The following is a 27,637-nucleotide window of genomic DNA, read 5'->3' on the forward strand; positions in this document are numbered from 1 at the left end:
TAACTTTATTTCTTCCATTCAGCATCTTAAACATTATTTGTATTGTGTTTCTAAGGTAAAGGGAGAACACCACGGTCACTTATTTACATAAGTGAGGAAGGATGGTCGTGTTATGAACAACACAAGTCAATACAAATAGAGGTGTTAGTGTTAATCTGAAACTGGAACAAGTTAATTGTGTGATTTAAATTGTTGTTAAATGTTAAACCTTTAAGTTATCCCCACTGTTAATCCACTTACCCTACCAGTAACTTTGTTGCATCTGTCGGGTATTGCCTCAGCTGCTCCCCAACATGGCATCGGGCAACATCCCCGGCAAAATATGCAAACTAAGAGTCAAAAAAATCCAACGAAAGACCCTGAAAACAACGAGCTGGCCAAAGATTTAAGGAACTAAGCGACGGGTCCTACTAGCGAAAAGTTTTCCTACTCCACCAGCAAGGCTTTAGATGTCACCCTGACCTGACTAGAAGTGGGTCAGAATGAGGACCCTGGATGAGGAGCCAAAAAATCTCTGCCTAGGCACACCCATGAGGGAGCCCCAGTTCTGCTGTGGAGCAAAACCATCTACCTCCTCCTCTGGCCCCTACCCAGAGCTGACCACTCAATAAAGGCGTCCAAAAGGAGCTGGTCTCCTTGGCCTATTCATTTCAGTCTCATGGTGAAGACTCAAGACTAGGTACCAGTGAGTGAGGTTCTGGCAAGTTCTGTGTCCTGCTCTCCTGACTTTAAACACTGCCGCTCAAGAGTCTTGCACAAAAATTGTCATTCCTGTGGGGCAGATATAATACCCTCCAGAAGGGAACTGAACATAAAAAGTGCATGTGGAAAACAGCATAAAGCCCCTAAAGCATCACCCATGTGTAGTCATTAGCGTAAGAGTAAAGCAGCTCATAGTTCCTGGTGAGTCCTACAGAAGAGCACAAACACACCCGGGGTACGGTGATACCTCACACCAAGGGAGATCATTAATGACACTCTGTCCTCCCTGTCCCTAGAGAAGATGTAATTATAGAATCATGGAATATTAGGGGTTGGAAGAAACCTTGAAGATCACCTAGTTATAGCTCCCGCTGTCCTGGGAAACGACAATTCCCTCTAGATCAGGATGCTCAAAGGCCTTCTCCAACCTGGCTTTGAACAATATGGAGTCTCTACTGAATATTTTCTTTTCCAGGCTGAACAGCCCCAAACATTCCCAGTCTGTCTCCGTAGGGAAGGTGCTTTAGTCCCCTCATCAACTTCGTGACTCTCCTCTCTGCTTGCTCCAACACCTTAACCCACCATTAAGGAACTGCTAAGCTTTTGCTGAAGAAGGACATTCCACTTCCATAACAGTTTACTTTTTTTTTGTTTTAATGAAAGAAAAAATACACTTGAAATTAATCTAGAATTGGAACTTCGGGATTTCGGACCGACACCGGGTTTCCAGGAGCCGCCGGCGGGTCCAGCGCCGACCAGCCCTGGGCGAGGACGGGCCGCTCTCCTGGGAAGCCGCCGGGCTCTCGGCGGCGTTTAAAAGCACACATCCATCCATGCATCCACCCAGCCGCACAGGAAGGTTATTCCCGGGCGCGCCGGGCCACCGGCCCAGGTCCCGCGGGGCAGCCCCGGCGCGGCGGCGGCGGCGCAGGAGGCGCGACTTCGGCACACCTTGGAGACACCGAGCGGGCCCCGCACGGCGCAGCTCAGCCCGCAGCGTGTCCCGAGCTGACACCGCCCGCCCGTCAGGCAGGCAGGCAGTCTGTCTGTCTGTCCGGCAGACCCAGACCGCCGCCTCCTCGGCGGGCGCTGCACACAGACACGAAGTTTTCGGGCCGCCACTTCCCAGCCCAACCCAGACACATTAATCCCCGCGCTCTGCCTGCAGCCTCCCGCGGCGCCTGCCTGCCTCCCCACTCCCTGTCAGCGATTCCCCATAAACTTCCCCCTCGCCCTTCTCCTCCTCCCTCTCCAGTCGTGCCTCTCCCCCGCCCTCTGCCCCCCCAGCCTCTACCACCGAGCGCCGCAGAGGGGGGGAAGTTGGGGGAGACAAGCGGGAGGGGAAAACCAGCGTGGGGGTGGTGCTGGGGAAGGACGAGCGTGGCGAAGGGGGTTCCGAGCCCAGCAACCAATCGGCCGCCGGGAGCGCGGCGCACGCCGGGAGGTGTAGTTCTCCGCCGTTCGCCATTTTGTGGCGAGGGAACTACAACTTTCCTCACGAGCAAGGACAATTCTTGGGGCCTGCGCGGCCAAACGTGACTTTCAGGTGCTGCCAGCGCGGAGGGCCCCCCGTGCGTGCCGAAGCCGGGGGAGGTGCGGTGGGCGCAAGGACGGAGCGGAAGGACAGCCCTTGGCAGGCGGGAGGAGTGAGGAGGCTGCAGCGGGGCGGGAAGGGGGGTAGGGCACGGCGACAGAGCGTGCTGCGCTCTTGAGGGACCGTCTTCAAACTCCCGGCTCGGGTTTCGGCGTAGGGCTCGCGGCGACCTTGGCTGCCGGGTGGCCACGCTTAAATGCCGAAAGAAGGGAGGTGGGAAGAGGGGTGGGGGTTGGGAGAGGGAAGCGCATGACGCTTGACCCGCATGGAGTGTTCAGCGAGGCCTGTTGCATGCGCTGAGCGAGGCGAGGGGCCGGGCGCTGCGGCTTCTGCCCCGGTTGGGAATTAAGGGCGAGCCCTAGGCGGTGTATGCATGTATGTGTGTGTGCCGTGTGTCAGTGTGTGTATATATATACACACGCATACATACATACATACGTACATACATATATATATATATATATACACACACACATACACACACGCGCGCGCGCACACACGCACGCAGACATATATATTAACAACAGAGGAGGGGAGGAAAAAAAAAAAAGCCAGGTCCATTTAAAGTTGCTGGCGGAGAGCTGTTCTCATTGGTTAGGGGGGGAGCTGGAGGAGCGGAGACACACACGGTGCGTGCAGCCCTCGCTGCCGCCGCCGCCGCCGCTGCTGCCGCCGGAGCCGCCGCCGCCGCCGCTGCTGGAGTTGTCCCTGCCGCTTTCCCTGCTGCAGCAGCACAAACGTGACTTCCAACGTCCCGATTATTTATCTTCTCCTCCCGGCCCCTTTCCTCCTCCAAGATGTAACTACAGCTCTGACACTAAGGACCTGCAGATCGCTTAGGCGGCTTGAGAAAGAGAAAAGGGGATATCAAGGGCGTCGTTTTTTGTGTTTAGGGGGAAATTTTCCATTATAATGCTTCACTAAAGTGATTTTTTTTTTGTTTCCTTCACATTCGTCTTTTTTTTTTCTTCCGTCCCCCATTTCTCGGATTTATTGCTAGGAGAATCTCATTGTGAGGAAAGAAAGTCGGATTACAAGATACCACTACAAACAACCCCCTCCCCCCTGGATTTTTTCGGTATTTTTAATTTTTTTTTTAATTGTCTCGGCTTTAATTCATGAAGCAATTGTCCCCTTTTGCAATCAGAATTTGGATACCAGAATGAGCAAAGAAAGACCCAAGAGGAATATAATTCAAAAGAAATACGTAAGTGATCATAACATACATCGTTTGACTCCCAGTTTTAGGAAATGGCAGTGAATGTCAAGTTTATAGCAAATCTTGCAGCTCTAAAGCTTTGGGAACAAATGTAATGCTGAATTTGATTTTTCTGTGGTGTGGTGGGGGAGTTTCAGAGGCCCCTTTTAACAGGGAAGCCTGCTATCCAGTTCGGTTATAAAACCAGATTTGTGTAGCGATTCCTCCAGTGAATAAATGTATTGACCTCAAATGACACAATCATAATCTAGTTTTAGATGAAACGCGAGGAGCTCGGGGGGCTGCCCCGATGTGTCACCGAACTGCATTTTCAAGCGGTTTTCTTAATTCTGTGCTTTTGCATGCTAAAATAGGTTTGTTGTTGTTTTTTTGGGGTTGGTGGTTTTTTTTGGTTGGGGTTGGGTTTTTTGGTTTTTTTCTCTTTTTGTTTTTTTTTTCTTGTTTTGTTTTGTTTTTTAATTATCTACGTGTGTCTGTCCCAGTCTGGTGAAGCGGCGGCGGTGGTTGTTGGAAGCCCTTTAAGTTGAAACCGAGTGTCTGGTTATGGCGAGCTGGTTTCTCGCAGTACCACATCCCCTTCTCCTGTGTGCGATCCTCGGCTGCTCTGCCTTGCGATAGACACCGGAGCAGCCGGGGATCGCCTTACGGGCAGCGCTTTCCTCGGGATTGACTGGAATAATGAGGAAAATGACTCGGTACTGTTTTAAAAATAATTCATTATGATGGCTCGAAAATTTGGGCTAATCCAGCGCAGCCTGGGCTGTATTTCTGCCTTTCTTTATTCAGCCGCTTAACCAATCCCTCGTAATTGTCTAATCCTTTAAACATATAAATGTGGATGGGTAGTTGGATTTTTGTTCGTGCTCCAGTTACGTTTTGATTGGCACAGGATAGTTTTTCCTTACGTTTGGAAAAGCGGAGGGGATTATCCATATATGCAGTAGACCGAATAATGATTTTTATCTCCACGTAAAAAAAAAAACCAACCAAATTTTGGGGGGCGGATATGGGGGTAAATACATATAAATTCTCGCTTTTGGGCGTGTTTGATGCGAGGCTTTAAAAGTTGTAGTTTATATCGCGTCTTGTCGCCTGCGCCGATTTCTTTCAGCGGAGGGGTGTCCCTTGGCAGGGAGGGTGACCTTCGGGACACTTTGCCTCGGTATTCTATAGATTTGGTAAAAACTGCAGTTGACTCCAGCTGACTGCCGGTATCGATTGCCCGCCCCGCTGCAACACTGCCCGGGGGAGGCGGTGGAACGATGTGTGTGTGCTTTTGGGGATGAAGGGGAGGGGGGGCCTGCGCGCTATGTCGAAGCTGCCCCCCTCCTCCTTTCCAGCCCCCCCCCCCCCGCACCCCCCTAAATTTCCGAATTAAAATACATCCGCATTGCAGAGGAGAGGGGAGCCCAGGGCCGGCGAGTTTAAAGTATGGCATCGAAACAGGAACGGCGGGTGGAAAGTCTGGCGAAACACGCGAAGCGTCCGCATTTCCCAGGCAGGCAGACAAAAGCGGGGGGGGGGGGGGGAAGGAAACCGCGGTGTAATTAATTAAAGGGGGAAGGGGGGCAAGAGGAAGAGGGGGAGAGATCACCCCAAAGCCCAGCTCCTCCCGGGCTCCCCGGGGCGAACAATGCCGCGGCGCTCCCGCACCGCCGGGCAGGGGCCGAGAGCGCGGCTCCCGGGGGAGGAGAGACGAGAGCGGACAATGTGCAGGGGTGCTCGCTCTCCCGCTCGCAACTTCGCGGCGGCGCTTTTATTTAACCCTTCTCGCCCCTCTCGTCTTTCCCCCCCCCAGCCCCTCCCCATTTCGTTTCTTTGCAGGGGGCGGCGGTGCCGGCGGGGCGCGCTGGCGGCGGCGGCAGCAGCAACAGGTTGCCGGGGCTGTGACGGAGCCCGCGGGCCGCCGGCCACGCCGCCGCCCGGCCAGGTTCGCCCCGCTCCCGTGACGTCACAAAGGGACGGGCCTACGCGCCGCGGAATCTTCGGCGCCCCCCCAGCACTGCGCCCCCCCGCCCCTCCGTGACGTCAGCGGCGAGGCGGGGCGGGGGCGGGAGGAGCCCCCGGGGCAGCGCTCGGCGGCGCCGCGGGGGAGGGAGGGAGGCAGGCTCGGAGCGAGGGGGCGGCCCGGGCCAGGTGAGCAGGTGCGGGGCCGCCCTGCTGCCGCTTTCGGGGTGGCAGGAGAGCGCCTGTCACGTCGCCCTGTGGCGACACGCGTGGTGGCACGTCTCCTGCCCGTGACCTTCGGGCGCTACGGCAGCCCGGCGGAGCGCGCCGCCTCCTCCTCCTCGCCAGTGCCAGCACAAGCTTCGCCTGCACCTGGAACAATGGTCCCGGTTATCGGGCCCTGCTGCCCACCCCGGGTCCCTGGTGCCCCTAGGCCGGAGGTGATGCTCCGCCAGAGGAGCGAGGGCACAGCCGCCGCACGGGCACCAAGTGTGGTACTTGGTGGGCCCGCTCCTCTCGTGTCACTGCCAGTTGTCACAGAATCATGGAGTCACAGAACGGTTTGGGCTGGAAAGGGACCTTGGAGATCACCTAGTTCCAACCCCCATGCCGTGGGCAGGGACACCCTCCACTAGATCAGGTTGCTCAGAGCCCCATCCAGCCTCGGCTTAGACTGGCCTTGTGTCAGGAGTGGAGCCTGTTCAGGCTGCTGCTGGTTTTTTCTTTTCAGCATTTGCGAAATGAATTCTGAAAACAAGAAGGTAGTGAGAACAATGGAGGAAAACCTCTGTGTTGTGGGCTGCCCTCGCAGGGCTCTGCTCCCTGCTGTGTGTGCTCGCAATTGAAAGTTCTCTTAAACTTAGGGAGCGTTACCTTTTGTGATTGGTAAACCAGGAATGAGGAAATCCGTGTATGCATCTTCTTTTCCCATGATTTAAAAACGCTATCACTTAATTTTTAAAAGATCCATGGCTGACTCATACAACTCTTTCTTCTCACTTTACCCTCCTCCTTCTCAAACATCTTTACATATCAAATATTGCCTTTTGGCTCCAGCCTCACAAAACTGACAGCTTTGTAAAGCATCCACTGAGAAGCCAGACTGCGTTCAGTATGCGTTTGGAATTAATAGTTCTTGATTCAAAAGCTTTGATGTCTTGAACGTAATTTCACAGGTGCATTTTTCTGACCATTTTTGTGATGCTCAAATACCAAATCTTCTGTTCTTGCTAGCTTAGGTCTCAGAGTATCAGACCTGGATTACCACCTTAAAATACCTGTACGGTTCTGCCACGGTAGCAGATGGTGAAGTTTAATTAAGGAGTAATGTCACTACTGTCACCTCATGTGATTTGCTTCCTTGTCCTTGGAGAAGTAAAAGTGCTGTAGTCTGCCATGAGGTGACACGCTTCACCTACGGATGGCCTGGTAAGCCCCTGAGACAGAGGGCCAGCGAGGCCTGGCCAGGATTAGCATGCTGCAGACATCTGAGAGCTCCTGTGCCTGCTGCACCCTTTGAAACAATACTCTCTATTTGGGTGTGCTTGATGTGGGCTCAGGGAGTTTTGAGGGGGATGCTAACTCTGCAGCACCACCCCCTTCTTCTGCATCAGGGGGGCATTTGTACAGGAGCCTGACCCTGGGCACTCCAGGGCTTCATCTGGAGCTGCCTGCCCTGCTGCTTTTCCTGTGAGCGGTTGCCATTTCTCTTCCCCATCCCCACAACTGATGACAGGCTCTAAGTTTGACCACTTCCTACAAGAAATAATGTAAATAGGCTGCTGGCAGCAGAGATAGTATTCAGAGTAAGTTGCATCTTCGTTCATGTCACCTTTTGGGGCTTTTTTCTGTTGGGTCTCTTTTACACTTGCTGTAACAATTCCAGCAGCATAGCTGCTCAAGTCTTTCTTTTCCTGTGTGAAAAACTTAAAAGATGCTAACTGCACTCGAGAGCTACTTTTGGGTTCCTCTTAACCTCCTACTGGTCTCTTGAGACTACATCATTATGTTGTAAGTGGCCTATAGGATAGTACGTAAGTAGAAACTAGTAATTAAAATACTTTTTTTCTTTAAATGAATATTTTGCTATCAACAGATGCTTTGCCCTGAGATACTAATGGACTCCTGCTCACTCTGATGGTCTGCAAGCCAGGAGCAGTAAGATGCTGCCCAGAGTGAATTAGAGTGAATCAAGGCCCCTGTGAAGAGTTTCTAATGTTCATTAAGCACTTTCACCTTCTCTTGTGAGGCCTACGAAGCCAGTATTAAAAACATATTACCCCCTCCTTTTCTGTAGTAATAGCTAATGTTATGCATATGCTAAAATGTGGTATAAAATGTCAGCTGATTCTGTAAGGCAGTAGCATTCCCTCCATTTTATTGTTTGATGAAAAAGAAAGAAGTCTAAATTACTTGCCTGAAGCTACATGCTGTAACAGCGGCAGAGTTGGAACTAATCTGTATTTCTGCTGCCTTCCCCAATATTCTATCCTGTAGCTTACAGGCTGTTGCTACAAGGCATGGCATCTGCATTATAAGAGACTACTTTATGTAGTTCTAACTTTCTTCAAAAATTTCCCCTATCCCAGTTACGGTCTGGACGGTTAGATTAATGTTATATTCTTAACATAATAAAAAAGGCATTTCAGTATGGATGCTTCTATTTTTTTTTTAATAGATGATCATACCCTGCAGCTGATAGAGACCACTTGATACTGTGATGACTCAGCTGTGAGAATATTACATAAAGTAGGCCAGTTTTTAAATCTCATAGTCTGAAGCTAAAGAGAATCCACGTTAAAGTTTGTGTTTTGTTTATACACATTACTGTTATGTCCTGGCTTGAACGTAAGTGAAAGCTCTTGAGGTGGAACATGTTTTTGGGGGTTGATTTGAGGTTTGCTTTTGCCCATTTTTATTGTATAGTGACTGAATTCAATCAACTTGACGGAGGGGAAAGACCAGCTGCTTTCATTTCTAAAGTTTCCAGTTTGCAGCAGTCAAGTGAAAGGAAGGCTTTAAAGGCAATTTTAAAGTAGGGAAACGAAAAGCAGAGACACGTTTATTATTTTTTATTACAAGCACCCAGCTTTTGTGTGATCTAGCAGATGTGGAATTTGCAGAGGAATACTCGATTCTTCAAAATCCAAATTTGCATTTAAAACACTCTGGTTTCTCCCCCTTATTCCTTTGCATGGCTTGCTTCCCAACTATAAATGTAAACCAAGTGTAAATGATGCATTGTTTGCCTTAGTGGGCAGACAGTCTGAAAACAATAGTGCTGATGGATTTGACTGCCTCTGTGTAAGATTAACGGGACATTAAAATTCAAGTCTATTAATGCAAATTTAAGTGTTGTCAAACCTGAACTTTCCCTTAAGTGTTTCCTGGTGCTGATGGCCCTAAATGTCCCTACCCCACAGGCCAAAACTTCAGCTTGACAGTTTTAAACCTTCTGTTAGGACATTAGAGAAAAGGGTAAAATGTACCTGGAGTTTAATGTCCAAATGAATGATGGGACATGGTACACATAGACCTTTTGTACTTAACCACCATTTTATATTTAAAGCAGTTTTAAGTGGTAGGAAGCCACCAGGAAACTTAAAATCTGCAAATCGCTTGTAAAATTCAGGTCTAGTATGTGAGGATTACTTGGCACTGAAATTCAGATACAGGAAATAATATGATTGCCAAAATCTATTTGGTGTTCTCTTAGATCTTTGATGGGTTGGTTGTTTTGCTGGCTTATTACTTCTGGGAATATTGGATGCAATCCTTCTTGGTTTTTAACAGGCAGGTTTTATTTGTGAGCTCTTGGTTTTCATTTGGAGGGGTGAGTTTATTTCAGTCAGTCACAGAAACGTTTCTTCAATGAAGCAGTAGGTAGAAGGTTTAAAACCATTTGCTGTTTCACTTGCTCGGGTTTCACACTTTCCCTTGTGTAATGACATCCTGTTCTGAAGTTGTTCCTTCAGTAATCTGACAGAGGCCTGGTATTTCCAGTGTGGGCTGTGAGAAAGGAATAAACCCTTTAATTATAGCAGTGAGGTCTTGTTTGAAAATATGCTAGTTCTCCTCCCTTCTGCGTGTCCTGTCTTTTTGTCTGATCCTTTCCTATGCAGAAAAGCGATCTGAAGCTGTAAAATGCTGCTGTTGAAGTTGCTCTGCAAGGGTGGCCATGATGAGTGGCAAAGCTCAGCAGTGCCTGGGACCATAGCCATGCCAAACACCGTGTCTCCAGGCTCAGGATCACAGCTCCTTGGTCTGTGAGCAGACGGATGCTGGGAGTGCACCCCAGCTGCTCCCGTGCCAAGTTTATTGGCTTAATTTATGCTTCTGCAGGAAGCCATTCTGAATGACCAGCCTGGCTGAGCACAGAAGCACAGGTGGAAATTTTCACTGGTACACGTTGGGAAGATGTGAAGCTGCTTCAGCATTTCTGCAGGAAATGTCTCATCCTGGACTGATGCGTCACAAATATCCCCTATTTTTATCTGAGGGACAAAAACCTTTTTATTGGGCTTTAATGGGATTGTGTGATTAAAAATCCACTGAAGACAAAGTGAGAAAGCTAAACTAAGGTCTCTGTATACTTCCTGCATCTAGGTCAGGCCTTTGGAGCTGGAGTAGTTTCTGGTCAGGTTCAGTTTAGTGCCTGTAGAATTGCTACAGGCAGAATTGGACATTTTGACACTGCTAAAATCAGTTCAGCAGAAATGTGATGATGTCCCCAGAAGAGTTCATAATTGTATCACCTGAGGGGCATGATTTAATCCTTTCTAAATGTCTCTCCTCTGTAATCTGCTTCGTCTTTTCTGCATGGCTTCTTGCCATCTTTTCTGCCAGGTTGTTCCTTGATTTGCTCTGCAAAAAAGGCAGCCTTGGATCTGTGACTGAGAAGAAATGCAAATAATAGGAAGTTGAGAAACTGCGGCCTGCTGCTGTACTCCAGGAGGGTTTGTGGTATTTGAGTCCCTGGTGCTCTGCTTTCAGTTCTTGAAGTTTGCCTTTCTGGTCTGACATCTTTTGGATGACGTGATAGTTGCCAGAGATTAGCGTATTTTGGCACACGCATGCTATGATGACTGGCTAACGATATTTACAGCGTTCAAAAATAAACCATGGGAGCTCATTCTGACATAATCTACTAATCTTAGTTTTGCACTTTGATACTGTGTTGTCTGAGCCAAGTTAGAATAACTATATATTGCAAGCAATTCATTTTTAGCTTTGCTTGCAGATGAGTGTTGAGGCAGCGCATGCTTTTCAATTAAAAATGATGGGAGTGAATTTGGAGAAATTATCAGCTCTTTCAACTATATGCTTATTTTGTGCCTATTTTTGAAAAAAATTTTATGTGAGTGGGTAAAGATGCTCCACAATATTTCTGGATATGTTGTGTACTGGCATTTTGATGAGGTTATTTTATTCCTTCTCTGCCCACAAGAATGGGATGGTCTTCTCTGCCCTTTCCCACATTTGTATGTTATAAGAAGGACTTTCTTTTCTCTTTGAGGATTGTACTTCATTCTTTTTCTGGATAACAAAAAAATCTATTACTGCCTTGGGTAAACTTCAGTCTTGTGCTAGGCATCTTGCATCTGGGGGAGTCCAGCCAAGAGGGTAAGCATTTGAGGCTCTCAGGTGGCAGGAATTCAATTTGCCCTGGACCTTGACAACTCCATTTAAACACCTAAATAACAAATTTCTAGACACATTTTTGAATGGCCTGCATGTTTAAGAATTGCAGTGAGGAACTTGGTGATGTAAAGCCTGCGAATCAAGTCAATGGCAATGTACAAATATTTTTTTAGGTTGCTACTATTGAAATGGACAGAAACCATGAGTCTTGGACAGGAGTCTGTTCAGTCTCTCAGTCTTTAAGATGCTTATCATATTTTTATTAGCTGTTACATTTAGCATATAGTTTCCTGTGCTGTTCTAAAACTGAGAGTCTTTATGTTCACAAAGTTCACTGCAATTAGATTTTTAAGATGCTGCAGGATACCACCTTATGTTTGTAGCTTTTTTTACTTGTAAGGTACCCATTAGACAGACTGAGGGTGACTTAGAGAAGGGATATGTTTCCTTCTTTCTCACCTATTTTATGGGTATTACTTTCAGCCACTTTGTCCTACACTTCTTTTTGGTACATCAAAGTTGTAAGCCAGATTTCTCAGCTGCAGCATGCATGTTAAAACCTCCAAAACACAAATTTGCAACCCTGCACATATGTCAGATGAATTAGCTTCTTAACTCAACTTGAGCTGAAAAAACCCCAAAAATCCAACCTACTTTTGTTTTGATTTGAGCCCTAGAAAACTTGATTCAAACTTTTGAGTTCATAAAACTCAAAGCCAATTGAAAAGAAGGCTCTCTGTTACTGTTTTTTAAGGTGACTGGTAACTGAACTGGTGTTGTACGAGGTTCCTTTTTTGGTGGTGTTTCAGGTGACCAGCCTTCATCTGAGTCTGTGTTTAATTTGATATTTCACATATGGATGACCTAGATGGAATGGACACCTGAGATGAGGTTTTCTGATTGATAGTCACTTTTTTACCACCTCCTGAAGTGTAGTGATAATGATGATAATTCTCATGGCCTGTTGCCACCTTGCAGGCTGGTAAAAGCTTTTCAAACTTAAGATTAAGGCTCCAGCAGCAGAAAGACTGCCTTCTTCTTACAGTCCTGTTTGGGTATAGTAGAGCTTTTAATAAACTATTAGAAGAAGTGCTACTCCAACTAACTTCTGCTTTATAGCCACAACTGAAAGGGACATTCTCTGGTCTCAGAAAGCCAGTGTTAATTCTTTTGTTGTAGTTATTCAGCTTATAAAGGAGACATAGTAATATAATTTTGTAAGACAAGCAACTTCATGTAACTTAAAAGCTGGACTTAGGGCATGTTATAGTAACTGTAACTTGTGAATTATTTATCATTTGGAAGAAATAATGGTTATCCTAATGGCAAATAATTTTGAAGTGGCTTTTTTTTTCCCAATCTGTAATACCTTGAACCATTAAAAACAACAAAATAGAAGTAGCGGTCAAGAGAAGCTGTCCTGTCCTGTTCTACTCTCTTTTTCCTAATCTGTGTTTGAATGTCCTGTGTATGGCTTAAACTTTTTGCCTTCAGTAACAGCGTTTTTAATGTGGAGACCAGTGAGGTGCCTAGTGCTGTGATTCCGTGATTACTCTAAGCCTGCACTGCACTGGAGGAAGTGGTTCAGCCTTCCCTCTGGCTGCTTTGTTCCCCTTCTCTTCGGCAGGCTGACATGTGCCAGGTGATCACTCCCACCTCAGATTGGGGACTTCGCAGGTAAAAACTGAACTGATAAAATGTGGCTGATTTTTAAATGTGGATTCATTTAATATTGCAGTTTGTGATGTAGCTAGAAAAAATACTTGGTCTTGGGAAAGTGTTACAGGGACACCCAGTGAAGTGGCAAGGGAGGGGTAGGATTGTGTCTGTTAGCAATAGAGTGAGTTTAAATGGGCTGTGAAATTATGACTAAATAGGAGTCAAGATACATGTTTTATTTCATAGCAAGCAAAATTAGCTGTCCTTGTCTGTTTTAAGGGTTGTACAGATTTAGATTTTGCTATACTGCCTTACTGCTGGAAGCATGGTGAATATTAAACAACGTTGAAACGAAATTAGGCCTCACAGGTGAAAATTAAGCTAAAGGTGTTTGTGCCCATGGTGATGGCAGTGCCATAATCATTTCCAAAGTGCTAAAATCAGTTCAAATAGAATTTAAAATGTTCTACTGTTACATTTTATGCTTTCTTAGGTAGGATTTGAACAATTTTGTCCTTCAATGAGAGAAATAAAAAGAGGAAGAAAAGAAAATTAAGATAGCTGTGCTGCTGGAGGCTAAGTTCCACTGCTGAATGTGGTAGAAGAACTGCTACTGTTTTCTAGTTCAGCAGCCACACACACCCATCCCATATGCAAGAGCTTCACTGTGGAATTGAAGCCAGTGTACTGTTCTGTTTTCTACATCTTAGGATAAGAACCTGCTTACATAAGGGAATTCATCCAGAAATTTCCCATGGCTTTATTTGTTTTATTTTGTACCACTCAATAATAAGTTCAGATAGCTTCTCATGTTAAAACTACTCATGTCTATTGAATGTGCACACGAACTGAAGTGCTGATGTATTTTTGCCCGGGGTTCCCAAGTAGTGTGAGAAGGCCAAACCACGTCAAATCAAAAAGCTACAAAATCCAAGGCTTCCTTTAATTATAGGAGCAGCAGGATGTGGCATCACATGCTTCTTTCTCACCATTGAAGCCAGCAGTGGTGACTCTATGAATCACTCCTTCATGGTATGGTGCTTTGGCCGTATCAATACAGCCGAAGAGCTGCATGTGAAATAGGGTCACTGAAATTATGAGACTTAAAGAGTAGTTATGCCCGGGCTCTTTTTTCTTCCACCTTCTCATCTTTAAATGGTTTGGTTTCAGTTCAAGCCTGCAGGACTTTTTAGTGGCACAGTTAAGGGAGCAGCAATGCACAAGGACCTCTTTGACTTTACTGTGGATTAAAAAGACATGGAATTGGCACCCTCAGTTTGGATCCAGCAAGGCACTGAAGCACGTGCCAGTCTCAAATGTATGAATACTCTTACTGACGTCAATTGAAGTACTTGGAGCTTATGAGTTAAGCACATGCCAAAGTGCTTTTCAGGCCTTGAGATTTTGCTGTTCCTGTGTAAGAGTGTGTGCAAGTATTTGCAAGCAGGAATGTTAGTTTTCTACAAGGGTCATAGCCATTTACTGGTTTTAATAGCTTTACTAAATGTAATACTGCCTGTTTTGGGGTTTTTTTTCTGAAATGTTTCAGGGTTTTTTTTTCTTTTTCAGCCTCTTAATGTTTTATTTAAAGGTAATAACTGTTATTTTTCTTTGCTTACTCTTCATTATAGTGTGCATGTGTGCATAGTGCTGGTATTTTTACAATTCACTCTCCCCTGTGTTCTTGTCTTCCACTGCTGTGCTTTTCTCTCTCATTTCTGTGTATTTCTGACTAAGGTCCTCTATCCACTTTGTCCTTGTCTAAGAAAATCAGCTCTTACAAAGCTCCTGCCATCTCTTTGCAAGAAAGCAAAATGGACTATTGGTGCAGTATTATTTTCTTTTCCTGAAGACTGGACAGGGAGATGAGGCAAGGTTCATGCAGCTCATTTGGGGGGCCAGCTCCATAGGAAAAACTTTGGAAGGGGGGGATTGTACAGTTAATACTTCTCTCTCAAGCCTGTGTGGAGAATTTCAGTATTGTTTATAGAAAATACTGGCTGTTTGTTTGTTTTGCAAGGCTCAGCAAACTGTTAATGCACAAGTACTGTGGAGGAAAATAGAACGTGGCCCTGCTCATTCCTTTTTGCCATCCTTTTATGAACTTTTGGGAAATCAAATCCTGCTGATGTGAGCATTCAGGGAAAGCTAATTTCATATTTCGTGTACATTAAAGGCTTTTATTTATAAGCCATTAATATTCATGCTCTTTCAGTCGAGCAGCATTTTGTGACATAACTGACCAATCATAACAGCCACTGCATAGCTTCCATTATTGAAAGGAGGTCTACAATATTCGTTTGAGTATGATCTTCCAAATTAACTAATGATGGTCAGATTTCTTGCAGCCTGGGTGACAGATCAGGTATAATGATTTCTGGACCCTGTTGCTCTGGAGAACAGGAATATGATTTTCACCAGAAATAGGCTATGAAAAATATGATCTCTTAAAGTCTTCTGGGTAATATAATTTCTTGATCTCAGTATTTAATTATCATACTACTTGAGCTGGCTTCTGTGAAAGCTGGTTATCTATAGTGCAAAAGATGGAAATGTGTTTATCATGTGAGTAATTATGTGTGTGTTCATACCCCCCCACCCCCGGCATATTTTCTTATATACTTGTTGATTCCTTTTCCTTTCTTGGTATAATTTTGACAACTTGCAGTTACTCTTGCAGTCAGGGATGCAGTGAGATTAATTCCCTGTAGGCACTTTGGAAATTACTGGGTCTCTAATTTGGAGGGAGGAAAGTGAAGGGGTAAACTATTATTTCCTTTCTTTATGCTAGCTTTGCTCAGACCATGCCAGTGGTTAGCCTGTCATTTCCCCCCCTGCAGATTGTCCATCTCCTAAGGCATTATAACCACTGCTGTCATCATGCCTGATGACTCAGGCCATTCCTGCTAGGCTCTGCCTCCTGGCCCAAATGGTACCAGAAGCAGCATTCCTGCACGCATGCCTGTCTGTACGTGTCCTGCTTTCCTTTCTGCAGTAGCATTGAGTTGACCACAGGGATTACTTAGCAAAGTGGTCAGAGATGTTTTTTGCTTTTTGGAACATTTTTTTTCAGGATAAGCCTTTGTCTCTTACTTTTTTTGCTCTCCTTTTCATGACCCTGTTCACCTTGCAGAACCACAAGTAGATAGTACTGACTGCCTGAAGGACTTGCTTGTTATCAGCAATCCCAGAATCTGTCTGTTTCACTTGAGGCCATTTCAGAGGTGCTTCAAGTCTCTGTCAGCCTATTGGTTGCACTCTACAAGCATGACTGCAGCTTCATCTCAGGCTTTCTTGGGAGCAGAAGTATATTTCAGCTCTGGAGAGCTAACCTGCCCTCCAGCACAGTTTGTGAAACCAAGGTTAGCAAAATGTCAGAAAAATGGCCAGGATATTTATCCATAGTTAGAGTCTTGCTCATGTGGAGGATGGCCCCGATTTTCTGGTCCTGAGGTCCTACCACCGTCCCCGTCTGCCAGTGTGCTCTCCAAAAGCCCTGGCTAGACGCAGCACAGCCTAGCGGCCAGGTGGGGCGGCAGCTCCCAGACAAGGATTTCTGCTCCCGAGTGGAGGCGGGTCCGTCAAAGCTGCCGCCTAGAGTGACCTCTCACGGCAGAGGGTGAAGAGGCTTCACTCCTGGACGAGGCTTAGGAAAACCCAGCGAGGCCAGCGGGAACGACAAGAGGCAGACAGTGACTTGAGGCAAAGTAGCAGATTTATTTGGACCCAACACAGGAGCTCGGGGCACTACGACTAGAGTTTAGTGCAGAGGGATTATAAAGGGAAGGGGGGAAGGGTTAAAGGGGACGAATCAGATCACAAGGTGGAATAACTGACATGACATAGGAACCAGTGGGAACCCAAGTGGGGAGGGATCTCAGCTCATGGCCCTATCACTCTCTGTCCCCGGTAGAAGTTTCTGGGGAAAGGGTGAGGACGGGGAGTGATGGACAGAGTGGTGGCCATAGTAACTGGGGAGGGGTTTGGTAGTTGCTATAGAAACCAAAACGGGGATTGGGATTGGGATTGACATTAAAAAGGGATACAGTGCAGGTGGGAAAGGAGCTCCGGGCAGAACTATTCATACTTAGAACTGGGGGAGGTAAAAGGAAAAGTGGAACAAACCAACTGGAATTACATTAAACTTAAACTCATACAACCAATATTCGGGAACAATAAAAAAACATACCACAACACCTGTCTTTAGCCATCATGGTGGTATTTTTGCTGCTTTTACTTGTGTGTTCTCCCTCAGCATTGTATTGGTCATGTCTTCAGAAGGTCAACTACAGCTTGTCTTATGGACACGATAGTGTAGGAGGGAAATGCTTCTCCATCTTTTACAGTGGAAGAATATATATGAGCACCCTATGCTGTGGCCTTTGGAATAGGGCTTTGAAGGTGTCTGTTCAGTCATGCTTTTGAAGGTGTTCTGAAATTGCTCCCAACCATCCTCTGTATAGGTGATTTATCACCATTCTTCTGTTCTCATGGAGCAGTAAATCACATCTTGGCTGAAAAGTTATCCTTTCTTCTTAAAAGATGTCATGGTCCTGTACTGCTTCTTCCTTAATTTCTTGCTCTCCAAATGTACTGGTATTTTTTCCCAGTAAGAGAAGACCTAGTATTTCAATCAGGAACCCAGTGTTACAGCGCTGAAGCAACACAGTGTAGCACTTTGGCTTTAAAAGGTCACTCCTCTGTGGAAGAATGCCATTAAGACAGTTTCAGCTGGTTTCCAAATTTCCAATCCATTGACTTTCTCAGTGGTGAGATCATCTTTGATAAAAGCAAGGATCTGCAGGTGATCTGGGGGATTCAATAGTTTAATTTCAACATATGTGAATAATGTTAAGCCCGTGCATAAACTAGTCTAGTTAAGGAGAACAAAATAGTAGGTGATCTCTTGAGGCAATCCTTCGAAACAAGAAGTAATATCTTATAAATTTTTAAGTACGTAAGAAGGAAAATTGAACAGCTGTCATTATTTGAGACAAAGAGTGTAAGAACAATTCTAATACTGGCTGACTGATCTACCATTCAGTTTAGAAAGCAGGACAACATCTAGTAAGGGAAATCTCAGTTATAGTGGGCTTCTTATCAGGGCTCCTAATCCTGTCATAGATAAGAGAATATAAAACTGTCAAAAACAGGGTTTTAAATCTGCATCTCCTAGGTTGCTTTAACTTGCATGGCTGCCTTTATTTTTTTTTCTTTCCCTTTTTTGTAAATTGGTTTGATTGTTTGTTCATGCAGGAAGCCCTAGAGAGAAAACAAAGAATTTCCTCAATGAGGTGGCCTTTAGGTTCTTGCAAGTGTCTGTTCTCAGAGAACAGACCTGTCTCAAAACTTTGTCTTCTTACACTGATGCATTTCATATTTGGTTCATGCTACAGAATGAGAAAGTTCTCTGGAGCAAAGTGTAATGCTATATAACCTCCTTTCATACATTTTTCCTGTGCCTGGCATGTCTTAATGCCCATGGAAGTAAACTTGCACAGTTATCGTGTTGGCAGGGTTGGTAATCTCACAGCTCTTGTTGTAGAAGATTCATGTGTCTGGCTCTTCTGGACTAGGCTGTAGAGCTGCTTTTTATTGTCACTTCTGAAAAGTTGTTTTGCCTACGTTTTCTCAGTACAGTGAGTCTCCTTTTTACTGTCAGTTTTTGACTTTCTGGTGTGGAAGACCAATGCAAATATTACCAGGGTTTAATAACAGCCTACCTTTAGATGAGTATTACTGTTGTGATAAAAATGATAGGAGGTTGGTTGCTCATTGATTTGTGCTTTTTGGCCATTTTCCAGGATGAAACTAACTTCATTACGCAAGAGTTTCAGAACACTGCGGAGTTGTTCATTTATTTCCTTTGACTGTTATCGAACTGACAGCTTGCCTTTGGAGGGTCATATGTTCAAAAGCTGCCAACTGGATCTTGCTTCATTTTAGCCAAATGTGGCACAATCTGAAGTGCTTTTCATCCCTGATATCCCCCTTCCCCCCCTTTTTTTAACCCCCTTAACTGTTTTACCTTTTACTCTCTTCCTTTTCCCTCAGTTCCTCCTGCTAAAAATAAAAATGATCTGGGAACAGAGGCAATGCCACAAGTAAAAGGAATTAGGTTTTTTGCTGTTGCTGCCTGTAATTTTGGTTTCTCTTAATAAGGCTTTAGTTTCTCTGGTTAGACAGTTCTGCACTGTGGAGAAATGCATGCATTTCAAAAACGGTAAATGGAAGGTATTTTTCATCTTGCTATTTTTGCTAACCATTTTGCAACCTCTAAGTTGGCTGCTTATTTTCAAATTTTTCCCTGTGACTTTTTTTTCCTCCTCCTGCTTCATCAGTGCTCTTTTTGGGTACCTTTCCTCGGTAAACCTGTATGTAGTTGGCACTGTGCTATGCACTCAGCTGAGTAATCCTCTAGATGAAGGAGAAATGGGGAGGGAGACAAACCACGTTTAATATCTGCCTATGTACTACTTGAAATCAAAAAGTGTATTTCTGTTGTGGGACCCAGAGACATGGTTTCCTCACACTGAGCAGTTGTGAGGACAGGTGTAAAATTTTTTCATGTCAGTAGGGTAGTATCTTGAATTCCTCAAGTGTTTCATACAACTTAGCTTTGTTTTTTTAATGTCTCTATGCATACCTGAAAAACAGATGTTTTTGTGGTTCAGTCTTAAAGAAATGTTCTTAATAACTAAGTAAGATGAGTTGAATCGCCTATTTTACGAAATAAGCAACTTTTATTTTGATTTTTCTGGCCTCTTAAATACAGTGTTAGATGCAATGGAAGAACAGAGTTTCAATTTTGAACTAATGTATTCTGTCTGTGAAAATTTTTTCCATTAATTACTTTATATTTTTTTTCCCAGAGTAATTCTTGACTCTTTTTTTCATTACATATTTATGTCCCTGTAAAGTGGAAAAATGCTACCCAAGTATTACTATGCAGTGTATTAAGCTACTTGCTTTAGTCTTAAAGAAACTCTTAAGATTTCTGTTAGAGGAAAGCAAGCATATGTCCATTTCCTCTAAGATTTTGTCTCAAATTCCTTTTCATTTCAAGGCTTGTAATTTTCATAGTTATTTTAAATTCACACGTATGTTTATACATTTATTTTATAAAAGTTTGTAGTGTATTTTATACTTTAATGTGGATCATTTCTTAATTTTGCCTTGTTTCCTGCTTAAGTAGTATTCTGTAATTACCTGATTCACTCTGGTTGTGGGTGAATGAAACTATGAAATTTGTTGTCAATTAGCAATCAATGTGGTATCCATATTTTTAAATGTTATAAATTGCCTATTAAAGCTAATTTTCCAGGGCATCTCTATCTCCGTTCTTAATGTAATGCAGAATATTTTACAATAATGCCTAGGTTAACAATGATAGTCTTGCTGTATTGTGCAAAAAAGGCTTCTGTGCAGACCCAGCTGGGTTTCAGGCTTAATTCATTGCTCTATGGTGGGATCACCACAGCTGCTGTGGGGCCTTTACAAATGCAAAAAAGCTGTCAGTGTTTGTTTCATCAGATGCATAAATGATGAGGCCAAGTTGAGGAATCCATTCCAGCGCGCGCGGTGTGCATGCTGGAGGCATTATTGTTTATAGAATTAGTGTCTTAATGCTTTAAAATACATGGTGCGTGTTTTACCTTAGAGCAAAATATTTTAGGAGTAAGATGGTTTAAGGATCCTCTGTAATTTAGTCCCTGCTTCTCATAGCGTTTGCCCTGACTTGTGTAAATGTGCATCTGAATTACTGCACTGTACCTGCCTTGGTCAGGAGTAATTCAGTTCTCCTGTCTTGTGCATCTTTTTTGCTAGTACTTTGGTTATCGTATGGAGTCACAATTAAATAACTGCACAGCTTTAATGCAGATTTTTGCCCCCCCTTAGCTGTCAGCCACAGGAGTTGCGCTGTCTCCTATGGTCACCAGAAGTCAGAGTACTTCTTTTGGCTGTCAAGGCTTGAGCGAGGTTCCTTCCAGCCAATTAGCAAGTAAGGATGATTGGTTTCAGAGAGGGCTGCTTAAGAATGCAAAGCATGCCTCTGTGCTGGGGCCGAGCACACAGTTCCTCTACCAATTTTCCTTCCCTTTGCTTGCAGCTCCAGGAATGTAACATGAAGGAGGGCTTTTACTTACATGATGCCAGACTGGCTTTTGGGAAGCAAGGGTGACGGGGTTTGGGTCTTAAATTGTTTTTCTGTGAGAGCACTCGTGTGATATTTCAGTCTTTGTTGCAGTCTCTTGCTGCGTGCGTGAGGTTTCATTAGGGCATGCCACCCTTCCCATATCATGTAACTCCAGCGATAATAGGCATTGCAGGAATTTTAACTAACGCGCCGTTTAAGCCGTTGTCGCTATGATTTTATTAAATGTGCTTGCAGCGTGGAATTTTGCTAATGCTGTAGAGTGATCTGTTATGCAAATTGAATGTAAGAGCGGGCTAGTGGGAATTTGTTGTCTGTATGTTGGAGACCTGTCTTGTGCGTTTAGAAATGAAATGAGCTAAATAGTGTCGATGCAGACTGCAGCTGAAATGTTCTTGCAGCCTTTGCTTTCCTGCTTGGGGGTGTGATATTGTCACCTCAGAGACCAAATTTGGTTTGTAAGGAGGGGTGGTGCTGTAAGCATGCTTGCTGCTGGTACGTGCTGGCCATGTATGGGTGAGCTGAACATCCTAAGTGCAGGATACCTTAGGCACAGTCGTATACAAATTAGATTATGAGATCTATTCTGGCTGGTCGACATGGCAAGTCAAAGCTGTGTTCTTGCTTAAGCTCTTCTGCCATAATGCAGGCAGATTCCTCTGCTGGACCAAATGATGTTTCATTCAGTGCACGACTGGTGGTATCCATGTTCCTTGGCTAAATTGTTGGCCTGTAGCTAAAGCAGCACTTCTCCAGGTGTGATGTGTGACAAGGATACTCTTTGAGTCCTGCCAGGTGACGTGGGAAGGCAGGGAGTTCAGCTTCTTTTCTGGATTTGCTGCTTCACTGAGGCACATGAGTCGGTGTAACCCCAGCAGACATGAGAGAAAGTCACCTCCTCCCCACGCTGCTCTCATGGCCTTTATTATCTCTCGGCTCAGGCTCAAAAGGCGACCAGCCTTCTCATGCTGTAGCAGGTTGTTTGCAGCTTTCCCTCTGTCAGCACTTTGTAGCTAGAAAACAGCAGCAGCCGAAAGAAATCTCTACCTGGCAGGCAGTGCCCTACGTCCCTCCCTTTCCTGCTCCTCGTTTACAGCCGCCGTAAGCGCTGCCATTCATTTTCCTTGGAGTCTTTATTTTATTATTTGCTGCTGCCTGGGGGACTGGCAGTGGTGTGGGAGGGCTGCCGTGGGATGCTGAGCTGGGGTGCTTAGGCAGGACCTGGAGGAGCTGTGCTGGCTCCGTCCCTATGGCCCATAGATCAAGGGAAGAAAGGCAGTGGGCTTTGACTGCAGCTCAAGTATCCTCAGCGCAGTGCTTTCTCTCTGCAGTGGTGGAAATGCACTGAATGTTTTTTAAGGAGGCTGTTTTAGGCAAAAGCAAAACTTCCTTGCAAAGGTCTGTCCTTTTTTTAATGTGTAGGCCCTTAGGCCTTGCTTGGCCTCATGGTGCAGTAGTTTGGCCGTGAAATGTGGACAGAAGTACAGTGAACGCATCATGGGGCATTTATATTTTGTGTGGGCATGGTGTGGTGGATGGGCAGCTACTCTTATCCCCCAGCAGTGGAAACATGCTTTTGTGAGAGACAGCGAGTCCTCTCAGGCAGAAAAAGGTGTTGCAGCACCAGGAGGTGAAGTTTGTACCCATGATGTGGCTGTTCCTGTGCCCCATCCCTGCACCAAGCAGACAGGGATGTCACACAGGGATGTGAATTCTTTGCTTTGGTTGACCCTCGTGAGAGGCCAGATTGTGTCCTGCATGCTGCAAGTACTCTGTGAGGAGATGGGAGTCCTGCAAATTTGTCTCCTAAGCTCTTCCTCCTATTTTCCTCTGATTCTCTAGTGTTTTATAGGCCATGTATCGGAAAGAAGGAAATTATTATTAAATTGAAAAGGGGGAAGGAGCAGAAAGGGAATGTGACTTTTTTCCCTTTTCCCAGGGCAGTCTTGTTAGCGGCCTGCACTGCTTGTTCCAGGAGTAGCTGCTGCTGTATCCCTGTCCACCACAGCATCCTTGCTTCAGCTCTGAGTCCCATCTGACCTTTGAGTTCAAGCTAAGAGAGAGAGCTGCTTCACGGGAATATTTTAAAAGTTAAACCAAATTATGAACAGTATAATTCTTCTTTTTTCTTTTTTTATTTTTTTTTAAACAAGCATTGTTGTAGAACCAGGCTTTAGGAAAATGCAAATTTTGAGCCAGATCATCTTTGTGGTTTCCTGTGGCCCTCTGGGTTGCTGGTAACATGCCAGGTCATGTTGGTAAAGAAAACACTTTAGTAGTTACATAAAAACTTGGATATATTTAGCTGTCCTGAAAAATGCAGTAGTAATGTTTTAGGTGTAATAAGCATTTTTATTATTCTTATTAAGTTTGCTCCCCCTACTCTTATGTGTTAAGCCACTAATGAGGAAGTAATGGAAACTGGGATTCCAGTTTTTTATTTTGACTCGTAAATGCATTGGCTTTGGAAATAGTCTTGCAGTGCTAATAGGAATGTTTGCTCTGCCAGTGTCAGGAATGTATTTCATGATAGGAGGCTGTGTTAAGCAATTGTCTCCTTGCTGGTGAATTGGCTCTTGATGGAGATTCAGAAGAGCTTATTTTAATTAGGCTTTGTTGGAAAACATGGCTCAATTTACTAACTGAGGTAGGTGCTGCTTGCCCGTGGACTTTTTACGGTGTTAATGCAAAATTCCAGGATACTTGCTGTTTAGGCATGATTCTTCTAATACTGTTTGTATGAGAAAAAGACAATTGTATAGTAAGAGCATCATATTTTGTATTAGAAAATGAAAAACCTCAAGGAGCACATGGTTAGAAGCAGTATTTCAGAACATTCTGTTGGGAAGTTGGATTTTGGATGAGGAATGTGGAGGTAATGTGCTGTTACTAACAAAGCACCTAGGCTTTGGAGGCAATACATTTGCCTTGGGAAGCAGTGGTGAGGACTGAAAACCCTGCCACGCGCTCTCTGCGGAGACACGGCTTCTCTCCCTGTGCTGAGCTCTTCCTGTGGCAATTGTAAGGCAGGGGAGAGCTGCTGCTTTCGTGCTTCGCTTGGCACAAGGCATGTTAATATGTGGCCGCCCCGTCTGCTTTTCTTTTAAATAGATTAGCTGTCGTTCAAGGCTGAGGGAAGTGCAAAACAAACTCTGAAAATATTTCAGATGCTTTAATTAAAAGTGGTGGAAGTGGAGAATTAAAGCTGCTTCTGTGTTAGGACGGCTTATTCAAACATGCAGCTTAACCAGTTAGACTGCAAGGTGGAAAATGCTAGAGATTGTGTATCTGAATTAAGCAATTTTAATTTGGTCTTTCATCTCTGTCATTACCGAGGGATATCCTGCAGGCTGGTTTAATGAACTCAATCTAGAGGTGTGTAGAGGCACATCTCTTTGCTTGACAGCAGCAAGATGGCATGCTATGACTGGCAGACATATCTTCAGCTTGTGTAATTGTCTGCTCTTGTCATATGATGACAAATGGAGCGATGATCATATTAAACAACAAAAAAGTTCAAAGTAGCACGAAGGCTCTGAATAAACTCCTGGAATCAAAGAGATTCTCACATGACAGCATGTCAGCATGGGTATTTTTAGCCTGAATTAATGCAGCTATAGGAAACTCCCCTCCCCCAGAAAGTATTACGATGTGAAGTTAAATGTCAGTCAGGATTTTTAGGTTAAATTCTCCACTTCCTACAGGTGTGGGTGCTTGTCTTGTTAGCGCTCAGTCTGTTGTACACACAGGCAAGGTGAAAAGTGTCTCAGGTCAGGAGCTTAAAAAAATAAATAAAGTAGTAACTCGAGTTTGTCTATCACAAACTGACAAAGCTGAGTTTTTTGAATGAGCGTCTTCCAAATCCAGATGCTATGAGATCATGCAGAAAAAATTTATCAGGAACTAAGCATAGTTAGGAGTTCTTGCAATTATGTTAGAGGGAAATATAAATTACCTTCTTCCTCTTTTATTTATCCAGTTTTTTATCCCATCCTGAGTGAAAGTTAATGCACTTCTGTGCATTATGGTACGAGGTTTTAGGTTTTGCAGAAGAAATTGTCTTTCTGATAAAGTCTGAAATCAAGTAACATTTTTCCTTTTGTGAATAAGAGGATTCTGCAGAAGGAAAGTACCATTCTGAAAAAACAGGGAAATTGATTTAAAACAAAATGCAGTATTAGAGCATTAGGAAACAGGACCCAAGCGGACAGAAGCTTCTCTGTGCGGCCCCTTTCTCCCCCCTGCCCCTTTTCCCATTAGAACTGGGACTGAATGTAGTTAACCACAGTGGAAAATGAGTGATACAGATTTTCAATTTTATTCAATTCTTGGAGCTTATAGTTTTTCAGTTTGGTTGGTATCTCTGTTGCAGTTTTAATTAAGCTTTTTTTTTTCCCTCTTTTTTTTCCTTCCCCCCTAATCTATTTTTTTCTGATAGAGAAAAAAACAATTTCAGCATTTAAAAAAAAACGTATGGTCCTACACGGCCGGATTAAAACTTTCCTCCTCTGAATGCTTTATTCATAAACATCATAGAAAATTGCTTTACTTGTGGATTGCCATTCTTGTGTGGTATCCCAGCCCTATATAAGCACATTTTAAATGCTGTTTTCAAAAAAGGGCTCTTTTAGCAGCTGTCCTGGAGCTGGGTGTTGTTGCCAGGGTGGATGTGGGGAAGTACAGAGTGCCCAGCCCAGAATTCAGCAGTACTTATGTCAGAATGGGTCTGAAATACATCCTTTTTTTAATGTGTAAAAGTATTTTTCACTTGCCAGTTGAATCAGGAAAATATCAGGAAAATGTTTTGTATTTGTGATACCTGAAATATCCTTAGTATAGTTTTGAATTTGAAAATTTTTACCGTGGTGGTCCTGTTGTGGTTTAGTTGTCATGAGAATAGAGCTTTGCACATGTAGGCCTCCATTCTCAATTTCATCAATAAAGTAATCTTAGTCAAAAGAGTGCCTATATAAAAATAGCCCTGTAGAACTCAACAGTTAAACCTTGTGTGAAATATGTCATTTAACGGAATCTCTGTGTGTCAAGTGTATTAACTGCACTGACAGAGCTAATTTTTATTAGCTGTTTTATTCTTAACATCATGCAATTTCCACCTCCTGCAGAAACTACGTGTAGCTACTGCTTTGGTACATGTATGAGTAAGGGCATATCTGCATCAAGAAAATGTGCAACGTTAGAAAGCTCAGGTGTAATTCTGTTCCTAGTTTTGGATGCATTTTCTTTTCCATTTATTAAAATGTGCTTGTATTTTCCCATACAGATGAGATAGAAAGGAGTAGTGTTCTTTTTTGACTAGTATTCATTTAAGCATTGAATACACGTGAATGTTAGAGTTGTTACAGGAAAACCAGTTGTGCTTGCAGTCTGCAGAGCTGCACAAAAAGCATTTTACTGTTTTTGTATGTTTAGATGTAAGGAGTCATGGAGAGCTGTCAAACATGGACTCCACATTGCTGCCAAAGCTTCCTTCTGAGTATAAACATACCTTAAGATGTACTGCCTTAACCCTATTCTCCTTCTAGTAGAGATTAAAATTCAGGAGTAGAGTTGATGTAGCTTAAAAAGGAATAAAGTTAATTGGGCCTATTTGCTTGTTTTATGGCTTGAAAAATAGGCAGTAGATTAATCAAAGGTGCGATTCAACATCTGGACTGTTCATGCAAAGATGACAGGGAAGATGGAGATAGATTGTAGAGGGTTTTAAAGTGTGAAACAGCAGAGAAAAGGGAATTAGTTGAGAAATGCAAAGATGGAAGTGACCCAGCCAACACAGTAGTTATAGTGATTTCTGTGAAATATTCTGATGGGATTCATCACTGCAGAGTAAAAGAATATAGCAGTAATGGGGAAAGAAAAGAGTGAGAGTCTTTCACAAAGCGTTTTGGCACTGAGGAAGATTTGTGTCTCTGTGACATTTTGCAGGAAGAATTGGCAAGATTTGTCCCTGATACGAGCACTAGTGCCTGCAGAGGGGTGTGAAACACTTGATAGCCATATTGTATTTTGAGTGACGGTTAGTCAGGCAGCAAGTAGCAGCCTTTTACAAAACCATTCATGCAGTTGTGTGCAGAAAGGTGGGGGCTGGTTCTGTTATGAGTCTCTCCAACAGTAAGGGGAAGAGATTGTCAACTCTTGAAACATCTGTCTTCATTTCGACTACAGAAAGTAAATGTTTGGAAGTGACAGAGGCAGCATGTTTAGGAGCACTAGAAAATAGCCTGTTTGTTGTGGTAAATAGACTCACATCTCAGTGACCACTTCCATGTTGGTTTTAATCTGAGATTCCTTTATTTGCAAACTGATGGCTTACAGGTGGTGGATGCTGTTGTTGACTGGCTTGCTTAGCACGCAGTCAAATGCTTGATTAGCACCAGTCACCAGCAACTTCTGTAATTGCCATGGGTTGAGTAAAATGATAACTTAGTATCTTTAGGTTGAACAGAATAAATCTAGGATTAGCTGTGCTGGAAAGGATGCATCTTCTCTGATCAGCCTCTCCTTTTCCCTGTTTCTGTTACTAGTTGTGTGTGAATGGATCTCACTGATCCTGAAGCCATTTATGTGGACCAGGGTGATGTCAATATCTGGTGGAGAATGCATTCTGTAGGCAGCATTGTTTAATCAGCATCTCAGTAGCTGGTGTGAAGTGGCAGGATTACTCCTTGCTGTAGCCTACAGCAGAGAGGTTGAGTGCCTGGAG

At 44.2% G+C, this 27,637-nt stretch overlaps 1 protein-coding gene across 1 annotated transcript in view; it reads left to right on the top strand.

Moving 5' to 3' along the window:
* The first annotated feature begins 2,798 nt into the window (after positions 1–2,798).
* The window catches only part of JARID2 (jumonji and AT-rich interaction domain containing 2), a 213,508-nt gene continuing 188,669 nt past the window's right edge, over positions 2,799–27,637 (top strand). Inside the window, exon 1 of the mRNA XM_030966482.1 lies at positions 2,799–3,503. Coding sequence (XP_030822342.1) covers positions 3,459–3,503 — 45 coding nt within the window. The 5' untranslated portion in view covers positions 2,799–3,458. The remainder of the gene's footprint in view (positions 3,504–27,637) is intronic.

The sequence above is a fragment of the Camarhynchus parvulus genome, chromosome 2 (assembly GCF_901933205.1).
Source record: "Camarhynchus parvulus chromosome 2, STF_HiC, whole genome shotgun sequence".
Taxonomy (NCBI): domain Eukaryota; kingdom Metazoa; phylum Chordata; class Aves; order Passeriformes; family Thraupidae; genus Camarhynchus; species Camarhynchus parvulus.